The 20,380-nt window shown below is 47.4% G+C and overlaps 1 protein-coding gene across 4 annotated transcripts in view; it reads left to right on the forward strand.

Annotated features, from left to right (window-relative positions):
- The window catches only part of LOC126539943 (ATP-dependent translocase ABCB1-like), a 139,659-nt gene that overhangs the window by 12,500 nt on the left and 106,779 nt on the right, over positions 1–20,380 (forward strand). For all 4 annotated transcript variants that reach the window (XM_055075738.1, XM_050186762.2, XM_050186766.2 and 1 more), the window contains one exon: positions 13,901–13,961. In XM_055075738.1, coding sequence (XP_054931713.1) covers positions 13,901–13,961 — 61 coding nt within the window. The remainder of the gene's footprint in view (positions 1–13,900; positions 13,962–20,380) is intronic.

A 20,380-nucleotide genomic window follows, 5' to 3' on the forward strand; every position in this document is an offset into this window, starting at 1 on the left:
TTCATTGAAAAGCGGCACATGGTTAGTGCCTTTCAGGCGCACCCTGCTAAAGCATTGGGTTGCTGTCCTTGAGGAACGCTTGTGACCTGGGATCGATTCCAGCTAGCGTCGAATAAATTTAGGGGATCTTTTTCGTCATTGTAGAACGGCACACTCCCAGTGGCACATGCGTAGCCACTCAAGTTGTCGTCAAAAGGCGCTCATTGAAGAGCGGCACGCACCTGTTGGCCAGTAACCCAAATTGGCATCAAAGAGGTTCATTGAACAGACCGAGTGGCACATACCCAGTGCTCCAGACGGCGTCAAAAAGTTCCATTGAAGAGCAATACACACCCCGTACCGCATATACAGGGACTCATGTGCGCGTGATAGAGGCTCGTTGAAAAGCGAAACACACGTACAGACTGATGCATACTCAGTGACTCAAGCTGGTCCAACGGTTGGTTTCCAGCCCTGTTCCTTCAGCACAGCTTTCCCGAAATATTCGTCTATGGACCACACAGTGACCCAAGTCGGCGGGAAAAGGGTTAGATACAAACATGCAAACATACATATACGTACACAGGTACACTGCCTCCGCAAGTGTGCGAATGATGACGCATCAATTTATCCGGTAGTGGGCGGAATCAAACCGGTATCAAACGGGCGCAATTAAACACCCGGACTTCACGGCGACATCGCTAGGTTCCACTGAATCTTTATTCATGCGTTAGCTTTTTAGTGTAGAGGAGGAGGAGGAGAAACATTTATTTAAAAAAAATAAAGGACAAGCAGGTTCTCTTTGTGCGGGAGGCGCCCTTAGTCCAGGGCTCCTGCGGCTCTTGCTGTCTCCCGGGCCCGCCGCGCCAGTTGCTGGTGCGGCGGGCCCGGGAGACAGCAACTCGACAGCAGTGCGGACCCTGCTAATTGTGAGGGTCCGAACTAGTCAGCACGGCCTCCTACTGCTCGGGTGTGGGGTTGGGTGTTTGCGGGGCCGCCTTCACGTTTGGGCACGCCCATGTGGTGGGATATAGGGAGGCGTAATCATTACAATGTATGTATGTATGTATGTATGTATGTATGCTTTATTTCCACAAAAACTAAATACAGCTTTGCGGGGGTAAAGTGGGGAAAAAAGCTGCTCGTAGCAGCTTGACCAGCCCCAAATACCCTCAATACAAAGAGGACATTTGTATGAATATAGTGTAGGGTGTATTGCGTGTAGTCTGCTTAAATGGGGGTATGTGTTGGTTTGTAGTTGTCGCCATGTTACGGCGTCTTCACGTGAGAGGGTCTTGTCTGGAGGTGGGTATTGTCGTCTGTTCAATCTGTGGTGTAGTATGGCGTTGTATTGTAAAGGTACGGGCTCCATGGATGCGGCCGTATCCCTCTCTTGCGGCGCCCGGGAGGCATGAGCTCGGGCAACAGCGTGCGCACGCTGATTTCCACGGAGGGACTCGTGTCCTGGAGTCCACACTATTTCAACGTCCGGGAATTGGGAGGCTTGTTTGAGGAGTCGGTGGGCGATTGAAGATATTCTGCCTCTCGCCTAGCTACGGCAAGCTGCCTGGGAGTCAGTAATAATTGTGACGTACTCGTTGGTCAGACTAGAGGCGATGGCCACGGCGATGGCTGTCTCCTCCGCCACGAGGGCGCTGGCAGTGCGGACCGTCATCGAGACCACCTCTTGTAGGTTATAGTCGTCAACGCTGGCCGTCATGGCTGCTTTTTGGGGGTACTGCGCGGCATCTGTGTATAGTGTGGTGGGGAGACTGCCATATTTTGTCAGTAGAATTTTCGCGCGAGCTTGGCGACGATCGGCATGATGTTCCGGGTGCATGCTTCTGGGGATAGGGGCTACCTTTATGTGCTCCCGGAAGTCGGGGGCCAGATGAATTGCTTGTTCGTGGCCTTTGCCGTATGTGGGGTAGCCTAGGCACGCTAGGACTGTTCTGCCTGTTGGTGTGAGGGCTAGTCGTTCTCGTTGGCTTGTGAGGTGGGCGTCTGTAATTTCTCTTATAGTATTATGGACTCCTAGGGCTTCAAGCTTGAGTGTCGCTGTTCCTGGTGGTAGGCTGAGCGCTTGCTTGTAGGCTTTCCGAAGAAGTACGTCTAATTGATCTATCTCCTTGGGAGTAAGGGGCAAGTACGGGGCAGCGTAGGCCATGCGGCTGATTATCAGGGCCTGGACGAGCTGTATTATGTCTTCTTTCAGTCTGTATTGTTTGGTGGTGATACGGCTGACCATTCGCATGATTTGGAAGGTGGTCTGCTTGAGTCGTTGGATGGTGTATGCGCCTCCGCCGTCCTGTTGTATGTGGAGTCCGAAAATGCGGGCGCGGTTTACTGTGGGTATTTCTTTGTCGTCGAGGGTGAGTGTGATGTGCGGTAGTTCATTGAGTTTTCTTGGTGACTTCTGTCGAACGACTAATAGTTCCCACTTCTCGGGGGAGCACCGGAGACCACTCGTTTTTGCATATTGCTGGACGACGTCGGTCGCTTGTAGAAGGGCTTCTTGTTTCTCTCCTTCGGAATCGGTGGTGGTCCAGATAGTGATGTCATCGGCATATATTGCATGCCTGATTCCTGGTATTGCGTTGAGTTTGTCACGTAATTTCATCATAGCAATATTGAAAAGGGTGGGTCATAGAACAGCACCTTGTGGGGTTCCTTTGTTGCTGGTAGGTAACGTCGGGGTTCTGAGTGAGCCAATGCCTATTGTGGCTGTGTGGTTGCTTAGAAAGGCGCGTATATAATTGTAAGTATTACGACCTCAGTTTGTGAGGCTTAGGTTTGTAAGGATGGTATGGTGAGCCACATTGTCGAAAGCGCCTTTGAGATCAAGAGCTAAAATCGCTCCGTTGTTGTGCGGTGAGATGTGTTCAAGGACTTGTTCCTTCGGCTGAAGAAGGATGTCGTGGGTAGAAAGGTGGGGCCGGAATCCGAACATTGTTTCGGGAAAGAGGTCGTTGGATTCTAGGTAAGGTTGAAGCCGGTTCAGAATGACATGTTCCAGAAGCTTGCCTAGGCGTGAAGTCAGTGAGATTGGTCTTATATTTTCTAAGCTGGAGAGTTTGCCTGGCTTCGGAATGAGTATGATGCCCACGTGGTTCCAGTCTGCTGGTAGCCTAGCCGCTTCCCAGTGATGATTAAAGAGGTCAGTTAGAGATTCAATGGTGCCATCATACAGATTGCGCAGGAGCTTGTTATTTATTTTGTCCTCGCCTGGGGTGGTGTTTCGTGTGCGTGCATGAAGTGCTTGTTGCGCCTCAGTGATAGTGATCGGCTTGTCGAGGTCGTAATTGTCGCTCCCGTTGTAGGTTGGAGGTTGTCCTTGTGCGGGTTCGAAATCGCCTATGTACCGCACCCGCAACTCCTCCAGGATTTCGTCATCAGAACCCGGATGGCTGTGGAGGATACGTTGAATTGTTTGCGGGCTAATTGCCTTGCTTTGTGTGGGGTCAAGAAGATGGCGCAGCCGCGACCATGTTTTGGCCGTGCTAAGATTACCCTGCAACTTGTTGCATAGTTGTCGCCAGTTGTGACGGGTGAGCTCCCCAGCATAAAATTCCGCGATTGCCGTGACTTTCGCTATACGTAGTTTCAATTTACGATTATGTTTTTGCGCTTCCATCTCCTAACAAGGCCTCGACGTGCTTCCCAGAGGAGAAGAAGGTGCGGGTCTACGGCCTGTATGTCTGTGGTGAGTGTGGTTGGAGGTCTCGTACCCACTGCTCGAGATCCGTAATACCCATTGAGGAGTCATCCGCTCGCTCTTTGCGAAAAGCTGTCCAATCTGTGAGTGTTATCTTTTTATCGGGTGGCGTGCATGCGTAACGTTCAATGTGGTGGCAAGTATGCAGTGGTCACTGCCCAGAGTTACCTCCGTGTTGTGCCAGGCAGCTTGTTGTATCCCTTTGGTGAGGGTGAGGTCAGGGCATGTATATCGGGAGACGCTGTTTCCTAGATGTGTGGGGTATGCGGGGTCTGCGAGGATGGTGAGACGGTGCTGCTGGATCGTGTACTGGAGTGCAGTGCCTTTTGATGTGGCCGTCGTGTAGCCCCATGCCTGGTGAGCCGCGTTGAAGTCGCCTACAATCAGCAGACTATTATTTTTGGCTATGCCAATCGCTTTAGTGATCAAGTAGTCGAACTTGGCCTGCTTCTGCTTGGGTGGGCTGTATATATTCAGTATGAAAAGGCTCTTTCGGCTTCGTTGGAGCGGCAGGATCTCAGTTAGGTTATGATCGACGTCACTGCCGTTTATTGTGTGTTGTGTGGTTGTGAGCGTTTTAGCTGTAAGTGTGGCCACGCGGCTTTCAGGCGTGGTGGTATGTGTGTTGTAGCCAGTTTGAGTTGGGTGTATGCCTGTTTCCTGTAGTGCGATTACGCTTGGTGTCGTTTTGGCGTTACTTATGTACTGTCTCATTGATGCTTGCTTGCGTTTGTAGCTGCGACAATTCCATTGCCAGATTATGAGTGGGTTTCCGTTCCTGTGGTTGGTTTTGCTATTCGTCCTGGCTGACGGGTGGATCGGCAGGGTTTCCCTGCTCTACTTCCTGTTGTACTAGTGTTCTAACTTTCTTGCGTCGCTGATCTTTCGCGAGCCGTGTTTCTTCAATAACACTTTCCAGTTGCTGGATGCTTTGTTGCATCGCTAGAAGCTGCCGTTGTAGTACATCAACTTTCTTCTCGACTTGTGCGATTTCTGTCGGTTTTGCTGATTCCGCGAGAATCATGGGTTCAGAACGTTCCGAAGATGATGGCATTGAGGGTGCGGTTAATGGTGTGGAATGCTGAGTGGCAGTACGAGTGGCGTATAGTTCCGCAATCTGCGTGCAAAGTTTGTTGTTTTCTTCTCTGATGGTCTTTAGTTCAGCTAGAATTTGCAGTTGAACATCAGTATTGTGTATGGTTGAAGAATAGTGTGGGGTGGGTGCTGTGTGCAGACGCGATGAGAGGGTGTTGTCTTGGGGGACTGCGTGAGAGGGGAAAAGCCGTGCTAACCAGCTCACCGCTTGTGATCCCGGTACAGCAGGTCCGCTGAGGTTCCGGGTCCCTCCTTGTTGGTTCTGCGAGCAGGAGCGAGATCTGGAGCGGGAACGCTTCCATTGCTGGTCTGTACGTGACTGAGACTTCGACCGTGAGTAGTCCCTGCGGCTGGTCCTTTGGGATGCTGAAGATGCCTTCTTCAGTCGATCAGGACACTCCTTGGAAGCCGTAGGATGAGGCCCCTGGCATAAGGCGCACCGGTGGTGACAGAGGTGGTCCTGAGTGGGGTTCCGTGTCCCATATAGGGGGCATACGTTTACTTCTGGAGTTGGGCATACATCGGTCCGGTGGCCGACTTGGTGGCAGATGCGGCAGAAATGAGTGGTTGGTCGGTATGGCTTGCATCGTACTTCACCGCTGTAGTATCGCACGTAGAAGGGTACAGCCTTGCCAGTGAATGTGATCACTGCCGCAGCGGTTTGTCCGAGCATACGGGCATGTAAGATTTCTCGGCTAGGTGCATAGAGCCCGCTAAGGAGGACTTCTGTGGGAGTTCCTGCGGGAATGCCGTGAATGACCCCTTTGACGGAGCTGTCGGGTGCCGCCACATATGCCGCGACTACAAATTCTCGACCGTCCAGCTGAATTGTAGTGATGCGACGGATACCCATAGCTAGCTCTTCGTTTGGTGTGCTAGCAATAGCGATGTTTTGTACAGGGTCAATTCTTACAGTAAGGGTCCGTACGTGCTCAGTAGTGGGGTGCTGACATGCCAGCTTGATGCCTTCAGCAATCTGTGGCGTGGTCCAGGTGGCAAGGTTGAGTCCTTCTCGGGGGCGGATGATTACCTTGAAGTCATTTCGGGGCAGCGGTGGGAGTCGCGCTTGTCGGGGAAGCAATGGGCGTCGGGGTTGGAGGGGTGGATTGGTGGGAGTCGATGTTTTCTTCCGACCGTACTTAACAGTGAGCCAGTCTCCGCCGGCAGGTTCATCGGGAAGGGGGATTTGTGCGTGCTCGAGATTCATGTCGGTGCCATCATTGGTGGCCATTGGTGCGCCGAACTGGGTCAAGGTCTTCGGCTAGACTGTACCCGTCGTTAGGCTTAGCTGGGCGGGCGCCTCTTGCGAAGTTCAGAGTCCGGTAATTCGTGGAGCAAGCGACTCACAGTATAGCTTTCGGTGTCCACGTGTTCCGCTCGACGTAAGGAGTCGATTGAGGCTGGTTGTGGCGGCGCTGACGTCAATTATCCAGGGTTTAGCGATGTAAAGGCGGAACCCATGTGCGGTGCAACCGTGCGCAGCCTCTTCTTCTTCTTCAATGTCTTTAGTGTACTTCACGCGCTTTTCGGGATATGTTTGTACCTATGTTTGTTTGCTTGCTTGTTGGTTTGTTTGTTTGTTCGTTTCTTTGTTTGTATATAACCATTTTCCCACCTACCTGAGGTACTGGGTGTTCCGTGGTCGAATAGTCGTAGTCAGGCGGCTGTCCTCAGGGACACAGTTCGGAAAGAACCATCCGGTCAACTTGGGCCACTCAGTCTGAGCCAATGCTCACGCACGTGCCGCTCTTTAAATAAATTCTTTCACGCCGACATGGGTTACTGCAGGTGCGGGATTCGGTAGGTACCGCTGTTCGAAGAAACTCTTTAATGCTGACTTGGAGCACTCGGTACGCACCACACGATCTGTGTTGGTCTTCAATGAACCAATGTTACGCCAACTTAGCTAACTAGGTATGTGCCAGTCTGTATATGTCGCTCTACAATGACGACAAAGATGCCTTGAATTATTCCGATTTTGAGTGGAATCGAACGCACGTCACATGGGTTCATCGTGGATAGCAACCCAGGGGCCCTATAACGTAAAACTATTCCAATGTGTTTTTATTCCAATTTCCTGACGTGAAATTTGCTTAACATGTGACGCAAGCATCGGGCGGTGACCCGCAGGGTTGTCCCAATAGACCAATCACACACTCTCCTCGTTCGTAGGCGGTCAGTTTTGTTTGCTTGAAAAACGAGTAACGTTGCCTACACTGAGCGGCTTGTCTTATCTAATTAGCTGCCAAAAGGCGAGGAGCACGATGAAATGGACAAGGATTCGATGGGGCCGAGGCACGGCATTGGAAATCGATAACCGCATGAAGACGTTGGTGCCGGCGTCTGCGATTGGTCCACTTTCCCTCACCTTGCGGTGGCTCGTAGACAACCTCGGCGGCATGCAACGGCAGCTTAACAATGACGCTAAAATGTATCCTCAGCAAAGAGTTGGCAGAACGAGGTCGTAAACGTGCCGAAATTGCTCGAAAACGTCATGCGGCCCCGCAATAAGTTTTACTATACGCTAATAAATCCATGCTTTCCGATAGGTGCGAGTAGCCAGTGCCTGGGCGATTGGCGGCAGCCATCTTTTATTCCTTTCGGAACAGGGCAGCCTGCGGCTATTCAGAAAAAAATTCAGTTTTGTTCGGCATAATAATGCTTCTTTAACGCATACACGTCACTTTGACGCGGTGAGTTTTTGCGGTTTCGTAACGTCGCGTGAGAGGCAGGTGAAGTGGGTGCAGCCCGAAGACTTCGCCAATAGCTGAGGGCTAATGGCGAAAAGGAGTCGAATCAAAAATAACTATTTTTCTTTCGTTCGGTCACATCATGCATAATAGTGTGTACACGTCATATCAGATGGGGAGGGGACTATTGCGGTTTTCGTGACGTCGCGTGACAGAGAAGTGAAGTGTGAGGGGTGGGGGGGGGTCCAAAACAATTTTGGACGTATCGCGGATGGCTGATTGCACAACTGGAATAGAGAAGTTTGGAATAGTTTTACGTTATAGCCCCCCAGCACAGGCTGCGCCACAATTGCAATGGGTATGTGCCACTTTCCAATGAACATCTTTCACGCCAACACTTTAACGAGCTGCGCCATGAATCCACTGGGTATATGCCACTCTTTAATGAACCTCTCACCAATTTGGGTCATTCAGTATCTGCTATGAGTGTGCGGCAAACGAGGGAATAATTCTCAGCGTTCGCAGCCAATGGTGCGCCACGCTTCTCGTCTCGGAAGCCACGCGCACACTTATCGGCAGTGCCACTAGATGGCGCAGCATGTCCAGGAAGACGTCTGAGAGAAGAGCCCCATTGCCGCATGACGCGTTACTCGGCACTCGCACGCACCGGCACGCCGTGCATTTCGTAGGCTACGCGCAGGATTCGCGGCGGCGGTGCTATACTCTGTTTCGGTAGTTCCGTGCAGCACTGTGGAATTTACAGGCTTCATCGACCAGTCAGGGGACGAACACATCTTAAAGGTGCTGTTCCGTGCCCGGTCGTCTGCTAGGAAAATAAAATAATCATTAACCAGTAGTTTTCTTTTCCCTTGTGCATATTGCGATTTCTTGCATATTTTAGTAGAAATTGATAATAATAATCATCATCATCGTCAGCCTGGTTACGCCCACTGCAAGGCAAAGGCCTCTCCCATACTTCTCCAACTACCCCGCTCATGTGCTAATTGTGGCCATGTTGTCCCTGCAAACTTCTTGATCTCATCCGCCCACCTAACTCTCTGCCGCCCCCTGCTACGCTTCTCTTCTATTTTTTTTATTTAAGAGGAAGCTTTAGCTCGGGTGCTCCTATCCAAATACATGTAAAAGGAGAATTCGTTTTCCTCGGCAACCACTGCACCAAATTTGACGAAGTTTGTTGAATTTAAAAGAAAAACTTAATATCTAATGACTGTTGGTCTTGAATTTTCGAGTTAAGTCGTCAATTTGTTATTAAATATTGGCAAAAATCAAAAATTTTCGAAAGACGAAACTATCAAGTTTACAACTATGTAACTCAACAACGATAAATGATAATACAATTCTGTGAATTGTATCTAATAGTACATCTAAAGCGGACAAAATTGATGTTACACATGAATTTAAAAAAATTTGGTAATATGGAAATACAACTTTTGCAGAACCCTTGTAACCAGCCTAACAAATTCACGTAAGATGTAAAATGACAAATTGAATTTGTCCGCTTTGAATGATCTAATGGATGCCGTTTACAGAACCGTGATATCAGTTTTTTATGCAGAGCTATGAATTTGTAAACTTCGTGCTTCTATTTATTTCAAACTATCAAATATTTGAAAATTTTTTAAGAAACTTCGAGCCCTACATCGAAATTTCGCTGCCAACGGTCACTAGAATTCAACTTTCTCTCTCAAATGCAACAAGTTTCAGTAAAATCGGTCCAGGGGTTATTTCAGGAAAAACGTATTTGCGTTTTACATGTATTTGAATAGGCCGCGTCGGAGTTCGCCCCGAGCTAAAGCTTGCTCTTAATACTGTAGGCCTTTGCACAGGCCCAAACAGGAATTGGATTGTAAAAATACATATAGGCATGGGAAAAACAGGAAAAGAAGAAAAAGAAAAAAAATATCGAAAAGAAAAGGAAACTACCATACAACAGCACTGGCATTCATCACAAGACACTTTCTTTGTTTCTCATGAATCAAGGAATAACAAAAGGTCCTCAAAACAATTCCATTATTAGTCGTATCACATTCTTGTAGTTATCGGGGATCAATAAAACACAACTATTCAGCACATTGCAATATTTACATTTGAAATCATAAGGCAGTATACAATCACACGTGCACTAGTGTCCAATCATTCAACCAACTCATCATCTTTATACTACGCGCTCAAATACTTTCATCAGCAACCAAAATAAGTCATCCACAGAATCTGATTCTACAATTTCCTTTGGAATTTCGATTGCCCATGCAATCTCATGGAATCCAGTCCGTAACCCTTAATGACCATCGGTTATCTTCCCTCCTCATTACATGTCCTGCCCATGCCCATTTCTTTTTCTTGATTTCAACTAAGATGTCATTAACTCGCGTTTGTTCCCTCACCCAATTTGCTCTTTTCTTATCCCTTAACGTTACCCCCATCATTCTTTTTTCCATAGCTCGTTGCGTCGTCCTCAATTTAAGTAGAATCCTTATCCTAAGCCTCTAGGTTTCTGCCCCGTACGTGAGTACTGGTAAGACACAGCTGTTATACACTTTTCTTTTGAGGAATAATGGCAAGCTGCTGTTCATGATCTGAGAATGCGTGCCAAACACACCCCAGCCCAATCTTATTCTTCTGATTATTTCAGTCTCATGATCCGGATCCGCGGTCACTACCTGCCCTAAGTAGATGTATTCCCTTACCCCTTCCAGTGCCTCGCTACGTAAACTGCTGTTCTCTTCCGAGACTGTTCAACATTACTTTTCTGTAGATAAATCTTTATAAACACCCTTCTGCTTTGCCTCTCCATGTCAGTGAGCCTGCATTGCAATTGGTCCCCTGAGTTACTAAGCAAGGCAATATCATCAGCGAATCGCAAGCTACTAAGGTATTCTCCATTAACTCTTATCCCCAATTCTTCTCAATCAAGGTTTCTGAATACCTCCTGTAAATACGCTGTGAATAGCCTTGAAGAGATCGTATCTCCCTGCCTGACGCCTTTCTTTATTGGGATTTTGTTGCTTTCTTTATGGAGGACTACTGTGGCTGTAAAGAGCTATAGATATCTCAGTATTTTTACATACCTCTCGTCTACACCTTGATTCCGTAATGCCTGCATGACTGCTGAGGTTTCCACTGACTCAAACGCTTTCTCGTAATCAATGAAAGCTATATATAAGGGTTGGTTATATTCCGCAGATTTCTCTATCACCTGATTGATAGTGTGAATATGGTCTGTTGTTGAGTAGCCATTACGAAATCCTGCCTGGTCCTTTGGTTGACACAAGTCTAAGGTGTTCCTGATTCTATTTGCGATTACCTTAGTAAATACCTTGTAGGCAACGGACAGTAAGCTGATGGGTCTATAATTTTTCAAGACTTTGGCGTTCCCTTTCTTATGGATTAAGATTATGTTGGCGTTCTTCCAAGATTCCGGTACACTCGAGGTCATGAGGCATTGCGTATACAGGGTGGCCAGTTTTTCTAGTACAATCCGCCCACCATTCTTCAACAAATCTGCGGTTTCTTGATCCTCCCCAGCTGCCTTTCCCCTTTGCATAGCTCCCAAGGCGTTCTTTACTTCTTTCGGTGTTAATTGTGGGATGTCCAATTCCTCTAGAGTATTCTCTCTTGTATTAGCGTCGTGGGTGCCACTGGTACTGTATAACTCTCTGTAGAACTCCTCAGCGACTGGAACAATCTCATCCATATTAGTAATGATATTGGCGGCTTTCTTTTAGAACTTCACCTTTCACTTTTTCAATTTTTCTTATTTCTTTTTTAACTGTAGAATACAGGAATTCACTAGTGCCAGGTAACTTGTTTCATTCTGCCCTAATATCAATTTTATAACTTCTTTTCAAAGGGCACTAGTGCCAACTCTACTTCGTCTTTAAAATAATAAGAATTATTCTATATTAAGCTTTATGAGCCTCTTCAGCGACCGATGGCGGTGCTACGAACGGTGCTCCGATGACGTAAGTCGACGGACCCGCCTGTGCCGTCTGCTACGCTCCGTCCATAGAGCAGCTTCACTTTGCGTGCGTTTTCTTGCGTTCTGAATGCGTCTTGCGTAGTGCGGCGCTCTGCAATTACTGTCCATTTTATTTTAAATGTTATTTCTTTAAGTGACAGCATTAAGAAGAAAATTGGAAGCTTTAATACTGGGGTTTTACGAGCCAAAACCACCATTTGATTATGAGGCACGCCGTGGTCGAGCACTACGGATTATGTTTGACCACCAGGGGATGTTTAACTTGCACCAAATGCACAGGACAGGGGCGCTTTTGCATTTCGCCCCCATCGAAACGCGGCATTAGCAAAACCACAAACGCTGTATATTTAATGTGTATGCTATATCGCCGCGCTATGTGGTAGCCCAGTGGCTATGGCGTGGCGCTGCTAAGCTCGAGGTCGCTGATTCGACCTCGGCTGCGGCTGCCGCATTTCGATGGGGGCGAAATGCGAAAACGCTAGCGTGTACTTACATTTAGGCGCACGTCAAAGAACCACAGGTGGTCAAAATGAATCCGCAGTCCTCCATTACGGCGTGCCTCATTGTCTTATGGTGGTTTTGGCACGTAAAATACGAGAATTTCATTTCTTGAATAAAAAAAATTACATATGATAACAACATTCGCGGACAGGGTCAAGATCGCGTGGCTGAGTCCCGAGCTAGTAAATGATGATCTACGCAGTTTTTCAATGGAAACACGATCCCAAGACTCATTCATAAAATTTGCGTCGGCTAGTAGTTGAGTACGAATTTTAAATTTCGCTCACAATTCTATAGTCCCTTGATGTTGTATATATAAAACTTTTTCGGACGAGAGAACTTTTTTTTTTTTTTTTTGAGAACCGGTTTATCTCGTAGATTAGTTGCACCATGCTCTATCATGTTTCGCAACCGTCACGCACGCTTTGCAGCATTTTTTTGCAAGTAAATCTCATGACCAGTTTTTAATCCAAAACTATTGTTTGTTTAGGGTAGCATAGGACTATTTCTGTTCAACCCATTTTCGGGCTACCAGAGACAACTCGGAAGACATCACTTCATCAGCATAAAAATAAACTTACTGTTATAAAAAACGAAAACGCAGGAACGCCTTTGAATATTTTATTCCCCATTTGCACGCCTATCCTCACTTTCCCTGCCATTGTTACTGTACTGCAACATTCTGTATAAACTGTTACGTGAAGCTGAAGATTCCTTGAAAAGTACATACGTGTGTTTTGACTGTGTTAATGCGCCCTACAAGAACTTCGATTAATAGTTAATCGATGAAAAAACCTACATAGAAAGTGGTTGTTCGATTACAGGCTAAAACGATGAATGATTAATCGGTAATAGAATAAAACAATTACTCGACCATTCCTAGGGTAGATGTGCATAAGCTAGCTAAATAAGTAAGCAAACAAGAAGTAGCAGCCGAGACAAAGAACGCGTTCGCATTAGTAGACAGCTCCCCGGATCATTTTTTCTTGCAGAATGGCACTGAGACATATCCGACAAAAACATGCTTGATAGAACCGAGTATTAAAGATGGCTTTATCTCAAGTACTATGTCTATTGGCCAGAAGATAAGGGTTTTAGTTGTTGTATGGTTAATTTTTACCGATCACGTTTTACTCCAGGTAAACGGTCTCTCGGATACATTCTTAGCACTTTCGACCTGCGGTTGAATTGTTGGCGCTGATAAAAAATATGCTGCCGTCGTGTGCATAAATAACGTATTGAGCGCTGCTATCGATCTGTGGTAAATTATTTTTAGTATAAATTATGTAAATAATGAACAATAAGGGTCCCAATATACTGCCTCGTGGAACATCTTCATGTTTGGATTTATTAGGTGAGGATTTTTTTTATAAGTACCATTTGTTGTCGGTGTTGCACATAACTTGATACAAGTGATAGAAACATGCCTTGGAAGTCTTAACGTTCGATTTTTGAGAACAAGATGTGGCTGATACGAAAATAGACAAATATGCGGAGTGTGTCCATTAGCTTTTCGACAGCATCTAAGTATCTTCGTGAGCAAGGAGCGCAATTTCTGTTGACCGTCCTTTCAGAAAATCGACTTGCGAAGCTGACACGATACTACGTTTGCATGTGACCAGCTGTGCCATAGGGGAGGAGCCAGGGATGAGCTTCGCTCTGTAGACGTGCCGAATGTGACGCGTCTCGGCGGTGGTAATGCGCTGTGTCGCCACACTGCTCCAACATTAATAGCAACAATGTCAACATTCATACACTCATCGTGAGATGCGCTCTGCCGTATTTCGTAACGTGAAAAGCGAATGTAGAATTGTACTTTGGCAACAATATTAAAAATGATTTTTAAATGAAAATTGCGCGTTTCCAATCCGCATCACACTTAAGAAAAATTGTATGCATGTAATTTCTTGCGCCTTCCAGGAAGAAGAAACCAATCAGCAAATTTGAAGAGGAAGCCGAGCCAGCTCCATTTTTGCAGCTGGTAAGCACGGTTGAAACGTTTCTGGAGCATTAACTGATTCTTTACTCTCGAAGAAAAGCCAGATAACTAGCTGGATACATCTTTTTTTTTTTTTTTTTTTCAGCGACGAGCGTTGCAATCCAAGAATACCGCCAAAGAATCTAGATTTATATATTTGTTTAAGTCTGACCTTCACATTGGAACCTGCGTCACGAATAACGTGGTCTTCTTGGGCAACCTTGTGATATTGTTACGAATGTAGAATGGGTTTATTTACAGTGAAAATGGTAGAGAGGACATGGGACAGTCCGAAATAGCCGATCACACCGAATACCTCGCACCGCTTCTTCTTTCTCTTCTACGCTCCTCCGGTGCGGCGTTGCATTTTCCTCCGGGGCAGACGAAGCTCACCGAGCGAGCCAGAGTGCGCGTTGATGGTACGATTTCAATTGCGCGACGTGCACAACTTGTGCTTTGCGTGAACGGCGGTTATCAGCCGTCACTTTAGCGATGACATAGGTCCCTTCACTCAAGTATTTGAGAATGAAGAACGGGCCCGAATACTTGAAAAGAAGCTTTTGGCAATGTCCTCTTTTCCGAACCGGTGTCCACAGTCACACGAAGTCACAGGTGGCGAATCTAACGGACAGACGTTGTGCGTCGTAGCGAGCCTTAGCATGAGCATGCGACGATAGGGTTCTTAGCCGGGCAAGTCGACGTGCTTCTTCGGCACGACACAATATCTGCGTGACAGAAGCACCGTCTTTAGCTGAAAAAGGAAGTATGATGCCGAGAAAACTTTGAGGATGGCGAGCGTAGAAGAAGAAGGTGCGTATCCTGCGACTCCATGCTTGGCTGTGTTGAAGACATACGTGATAAACGGTAATACGGCATCCCAGTTCTTGTGATCCGCTGAGACATACACTGAAGGCATGTTGACGAGGGTACAATTGTTGCATTCGGTTAGATTTGCGGATGGTAAGGCCTGGAATGACCATATTGATTTCGACAAAGGCGTAGCAACTCTTCCACGACGTGAGCGGTGAACTGCCGGCCGCGATCACTTATCACCACACGAGGAGACCCGTGGTGGAGGATAATCAAATGCAGAAACTATTCCGAAGCATCGGATGCTGCAGCTGAGACATGTGGAATTGTTTCAGTACAACCTGTTAAATAATACACGCACACACTTATCCAGCGGCAGCCAGTGGAAGACTTGGGGAACGGACCAAGTCAATCTATACCCACTTTCTCAAAAGGTGAAGTCGGCGGTCTAACCGGCACACAATTATCGAGCGGCAGCCAGTGAAAGACTTGGGGAACGGACCAACACATAACTTTCTACTGACAAAACAAAACAAACCCTTATGTGAGAAATGTGGAGATGCACTTACTATAAATCACATTTTATTCTCGTGCACACAACTCGAACGGCTAAGGAAAAAATATTTTACTGTATTTTACAATGAACGCATTCCCTTTCATCCCAGTTTGCTTTTAGGAGATAACCCACTAGTAGAAACTTCATCTGTTTTTAGTTTTTTGAAAGACGCAGCGATCCTAAACGAAATATAATATATCACAGAACTACTAATTCTAAAAATTATTACCCAGTTTTTTCAAGCATCTTATGATGCACCTATCCCATCTTCTCAGTCCTGAGAAGAAGGCTGAGGTCTTCATTTGGTTTGTTGGGCTCCTCAGAGTCCTTGTCCGGACAAGGACCTCGCCGAGGATACCCAATTTTGAAATAATTTATACCATGTGTTTGGCGCATGATAGCCTGAGTTGCTTATGCGCCATAAAACCCAATACAATACAATACAATACTATACCCACTTTCTCAAAAGGTGAAGTCGGCGGTCTAACCGGTTGCAGAGTTACTGCAGGAGCTGCAGTCGGTCGTTTGTGGCGTTGGCAAACATCACAGATGGCGACATACTGCTGAGTCCATTGAGGCCAATAGAAACATTGTCAGATGCGGTGGAGCGTTCAATAGAATCCAAGGTGACCAGATGTAAGGTCGTAGTGCATGGCCCGATGTACAGCAAGGCGCAGGCATTTTGGGACGACGAGCAGCAGTGAAGCACCATTGTTTGAATAATTCTTGTGGTAAAGCAGACGGTCACGAGTCAGAAACGGCGTAGCTCGGTTAGATCTATGGGCCGCATCAATAATCGGCTTTAGTAAAGGGTCGCGCTGTTGTTCTTTCTTGAAGATGGCAAAGTCAGGAAAGTCCGGCGAGATTGTAGTGAAGTAGTTGTCGAAATCGTCATCATCAGTACCCTCGCTCTGAGAGGGAAGACGAGATAAGCAGTCGGCATCTGTGTGGCAGCGATCACTCTTATCAGCAACAGAAAAGTCGAATTCTTGAAGACGCAAGGAGCACCAAGCCAACCTCCCGGCTGCGTCACGCAGTCCAACGAGCCAGCAGAGAGAATGATGGTCGGTGACAATCTTGAAATGGTGGCCATACAAATAAGATCTGAACTTGTGGATGGTGAAAACAACAGCAAGACATTCCAGTTCCGTGACTGTATAATTGCGCTCTTGTTTCGTCAGGGCACGACTTGCGTACGCGACGACGTGTTGGTGTCCGTCATGAAACTGGACGAGCACAGCACCAATGCCCACACCACTTGCATCAGCATGCAGTTCAGTGTGAACACCTCCGGATCGATATGGCGGAGAAGCGCAGAGGGGAGAAAAAACTTCAGCTGCTAGAAAGCAGTCTCGCACTGAGCGGACCATATGTAGGGAGTGTCCTTGCGGAGCAGGTGAGTCAGTGGACAAGGAGGCGGGACGAAGACTTTAATAAAACTGCGAAAAACAGGAACAAAGGCCCATAAAACTTCTGAGGTCTTCACTGTCTTTGGCTGCTTAAAGTTGTGAACAGCAGACATTTTCTGGGGATCTGGCCGTTGTAAGGATTGGAGTCGGGCATGAATTAGATGGTAGCTGGCCCATGCCGTCTTCCAACTTATCCACGCTGAGGACGTTGTTGAAGGGAAGGACTGCTTCTTATCGAGAACGAGGAATATGGGTTCATTTACAGTATCTACATGAGGACGTTGCAGTTCATCAGTCTATCATGACTGCGAGAGAAAGCACACTGAGCAGCCACACAACAGCTGCTTATAAAAACTCTGTCCTCCCTAGATCCCTAGGTGAGGGAAAACGTTCGACCAGTCATCGTAGCCGAGCCGCCTTTCAGCGGGAGGGCTTACACACACACACACGCACTTCCGCACAGGTTTCACGGTCGCCACCGAGGCCAGAGTGGCTTCGCAGAACTGAGCCTTACGTCTGGAAAGGTGCCGCCAAATACGTTCCCTCGGGAACTCCCCGGCTCACAGCAGACCAGGTCGGCGCTGGCGAGTTCAGTAACAAAGCCTGGTTCGTCGACCTCATCTCGGCATTCCCGCGACAGAAAGTCGCTGACGTGGCGTATTCTCCTCCTCACACAGTAAACTTAGTGGCGCCGTTCGGCTAGAGAATGATGATGGCTTCCCAGAATATGTCAACGCCGCTGCCGCAGCTGGCTGGCAAAACTTTGCATGTCGGCACCTCAGCAGGCCGTTCTTAACACCGTATACCGTCCTTGTCGACGAGATATCCCAGCACAAGGGCTTGACGCTCACTGAAACGACACATCTTAGAGTTTAAAATGAGGCCAGCCGGCCGGATCCAGTCCAAAACAACGCCCAGCCGCTGGTTGTGCTCGTGGAAAGGTCGGTCGAAAATAATCACGTCACCTAAATAACGCATACAAATACCCCATTTGAGACCACTGAGGATGGAGTCCATACATCACTAGAAGGTTGCTGGGGCATTACTTTGGCCAAACGGCACGACATTAAACTCATAGAGTCCGTCAGGCGTAACAAAAGCGGTCTTTTCTCTGTCAGACGGGTGCATCGGTATCTGCCAGTACCCGGACCGGAGGTCAATCGACGAAACGTACGATGCAGAGTGAAGGCAGTCAACAGCATCGTCAATGCGTGGTAAGGGATACACGTCTTTCTTTGTGACGGCATTCAGCTGGCGGTAGTCCACACAAAGTCTCCACAAGTTGTCTTTGCTTTTGACTAGTATAACAGGAGCTGCCCAAGGACTGCAAGACTCCTAAATAGCGCCTTTCTGCAGCATGTCGTCGACCTGCTCGGCGATCACTTAATTTCCGTGGGAGATACGCGATAAGGTTTCTGAGGTATCGATGTCGCTGGTCCTTTGTTGAAGCGGTGGTGCCTGCAGGATTCCGGCAACAGCCGAGAGCGCTCGCGTTGCTTAAAATCAAATACTGACGTGTAGCAGGCGAACACTTGTTGGAGTATGTCCTGCTTGGAAGACGACAACAACTTATTTATAATACGTCCCAAGTGATCCGAATAGTTGGGCAATGGTCGATTGATGTCTGAACACGCTGCAACTGTTCGTACAGCAATTGTGGCTTCCTCCTCAAATGTTGCCAATTTAAGTCCCACTGGCAGGGCAAGAAACTCCGTAGAAGTGTTCCCTGTCCACAAGAAGGCGCGCCCGTCGATGGCTTGAACAATAGATCGAGGGACGAACACATTCTTCTTAATCGCGTTAGGATCTGGCTCGACAAGAGTGCTGAATGAACCTATCCGGGCACGTGAAGAACTCTTGGGAACAAAATGGCTGTCCTACATCTTGAGACAGCGAAAACACGTCGGCTTGAGCGGTCTGCAAATCACAAAGTATGGCGATCGGCAACGTGCTCCTGAGTAAGATCTATCCAGTGTCACAGTCAAGTGTAACGCTTCATTCACGTAGGAAATCTATGCCTAAAATAACATAATGAGTTGCGTGGACCAATACAGTGTACTCGGCTCCAAAGCTCTGTCCTCAGATCGCAACCAAAACCGAACGAACACCAACAGGGCGCAACGTTTCACTGCCAACTCCACGAAAAGTTTTTTTGCGATCCCACGCGAACATAACTTTCTGTCCTAAGTGACCTCTCAAGCGAAAGCTCATAACAGAAATAGCGGCACCCATATAGGCAAGAGAAGTAGTATTTACACCGTCTGTACAGACACACACCTTGTTCTTCAGCATAATAACAGACGGAGGAATTGGTGAGCTTGACCGTCCCGCGACCACACCTCCATCGGCCGCACCAGCTAGTTTCCCAGCTGTGGCGAGGAAGGCGACTGACGACGACGCAGGGATGGCGAACGGCATAGTTGGCTCGGTGGCGGTGTAATGCTGCGCTCAGAGACAGCGGACTCATCGTGCGCTTGGTAGGACAACTGTTGCCACAGAGGATGGACTCCAAATCACACGGGCGCATTTTTGTGCACACAAGCTGTGTACACCGAAAAATGTGACGCTCGCTGACGTCACATTTTTGTGACGCTCGCTGGCGTCGGCCATGTTTCTTGGCTCTGGTGGTAGTCAAGCCAGGCGTCTGCTTCTTCAAAGATCCTGTAGGACTAAGTTGTCCAGGGTGACCAGCACCCAGCACTTGCACCACTTGTTACAAATGAGGAATGGGTTTGTTTAGAGTGAAAATGGTAGAGAAGACATGGGGATGGTCCGAAACAGCCGATCACTACGGAAACCTCGCACCGCTTCTCCTTTCTCTTCCATGCTCCTCCGGTGCGGCGTTACAATATGTTCACTAGCTATCCCTAACCAAATATATTTTGTTGCTTCTTCTAAAATTACGTGTCTTCTGAATGACAATTCCGCACACTAAGCTGGGGGCCGGGCTATTTGAGGACTGCAGAAAACTGTGGCCTGTGCCATGATCTGTGGTCGAAGAACACTACTACACCAAAGGGAGGCTGACGAGGCACGTAGCATATACACCGATATGGGCTTTGAAAGTGCTCGAAAACCCTTTACATCGTCTTTCTGTTTTTTTTTTATTGCGCCCTGCGCTGTGCATGTGTGTTCTTTAACGGAACGCGAGTTCCGAAGAGTGCCTGGGCACTTAAGCAAATTGTACGCACGAGTTGGTTTTTTCGAGTTTCTTTTGCGGGTTCCTGTCGTATTTATGTATAGGTTTAACCGACAAGACAAGAACACAATTGGTACTAAATGCAGCAAAATATACCTACCCATTAGATTACCTCCATCAACAATTGTTCGTTTCCATGGTAGAGGATTGCTACCGGTATCCTTTGAGCTAAACAAATTTGCCCGTGAAGTACACCACCTGATAAGTGTTTTACTTACCCAATTCGCCTGTATACTCGCGCCGGTCATTTTTAAATATCAATTTTTTTTTTACGCCTCCTTTTCGTAGAGATCTTATTTGGGACTGCCTTATGCTTTATAGTGCCTCGTTAAAGTAAGACGAACGTCAACCTGTACATCTTTCAATACATACAAATAATATCTGAAGGACTGAAGTGAAGGTATCTTTCTCGCTAAATTTCAGTAGTATTTTATTAATGAAACACATA

The sequence above is a fragment of the Dermacentor andersoni genome, chromosome 2, assembly GCF_023375885.2.
Source record: "Dermacentor andersoni chromosome 2, qqDerAnde1_hic_scaffold, whole genome shotgun sequence".
Taxonomy (NCBI): Eukaryota; Metazoa; Arthropoda; class Arachnida; order Ixodida; family Ixodidae; genus Dermacentor; species Dermacentor andersoni.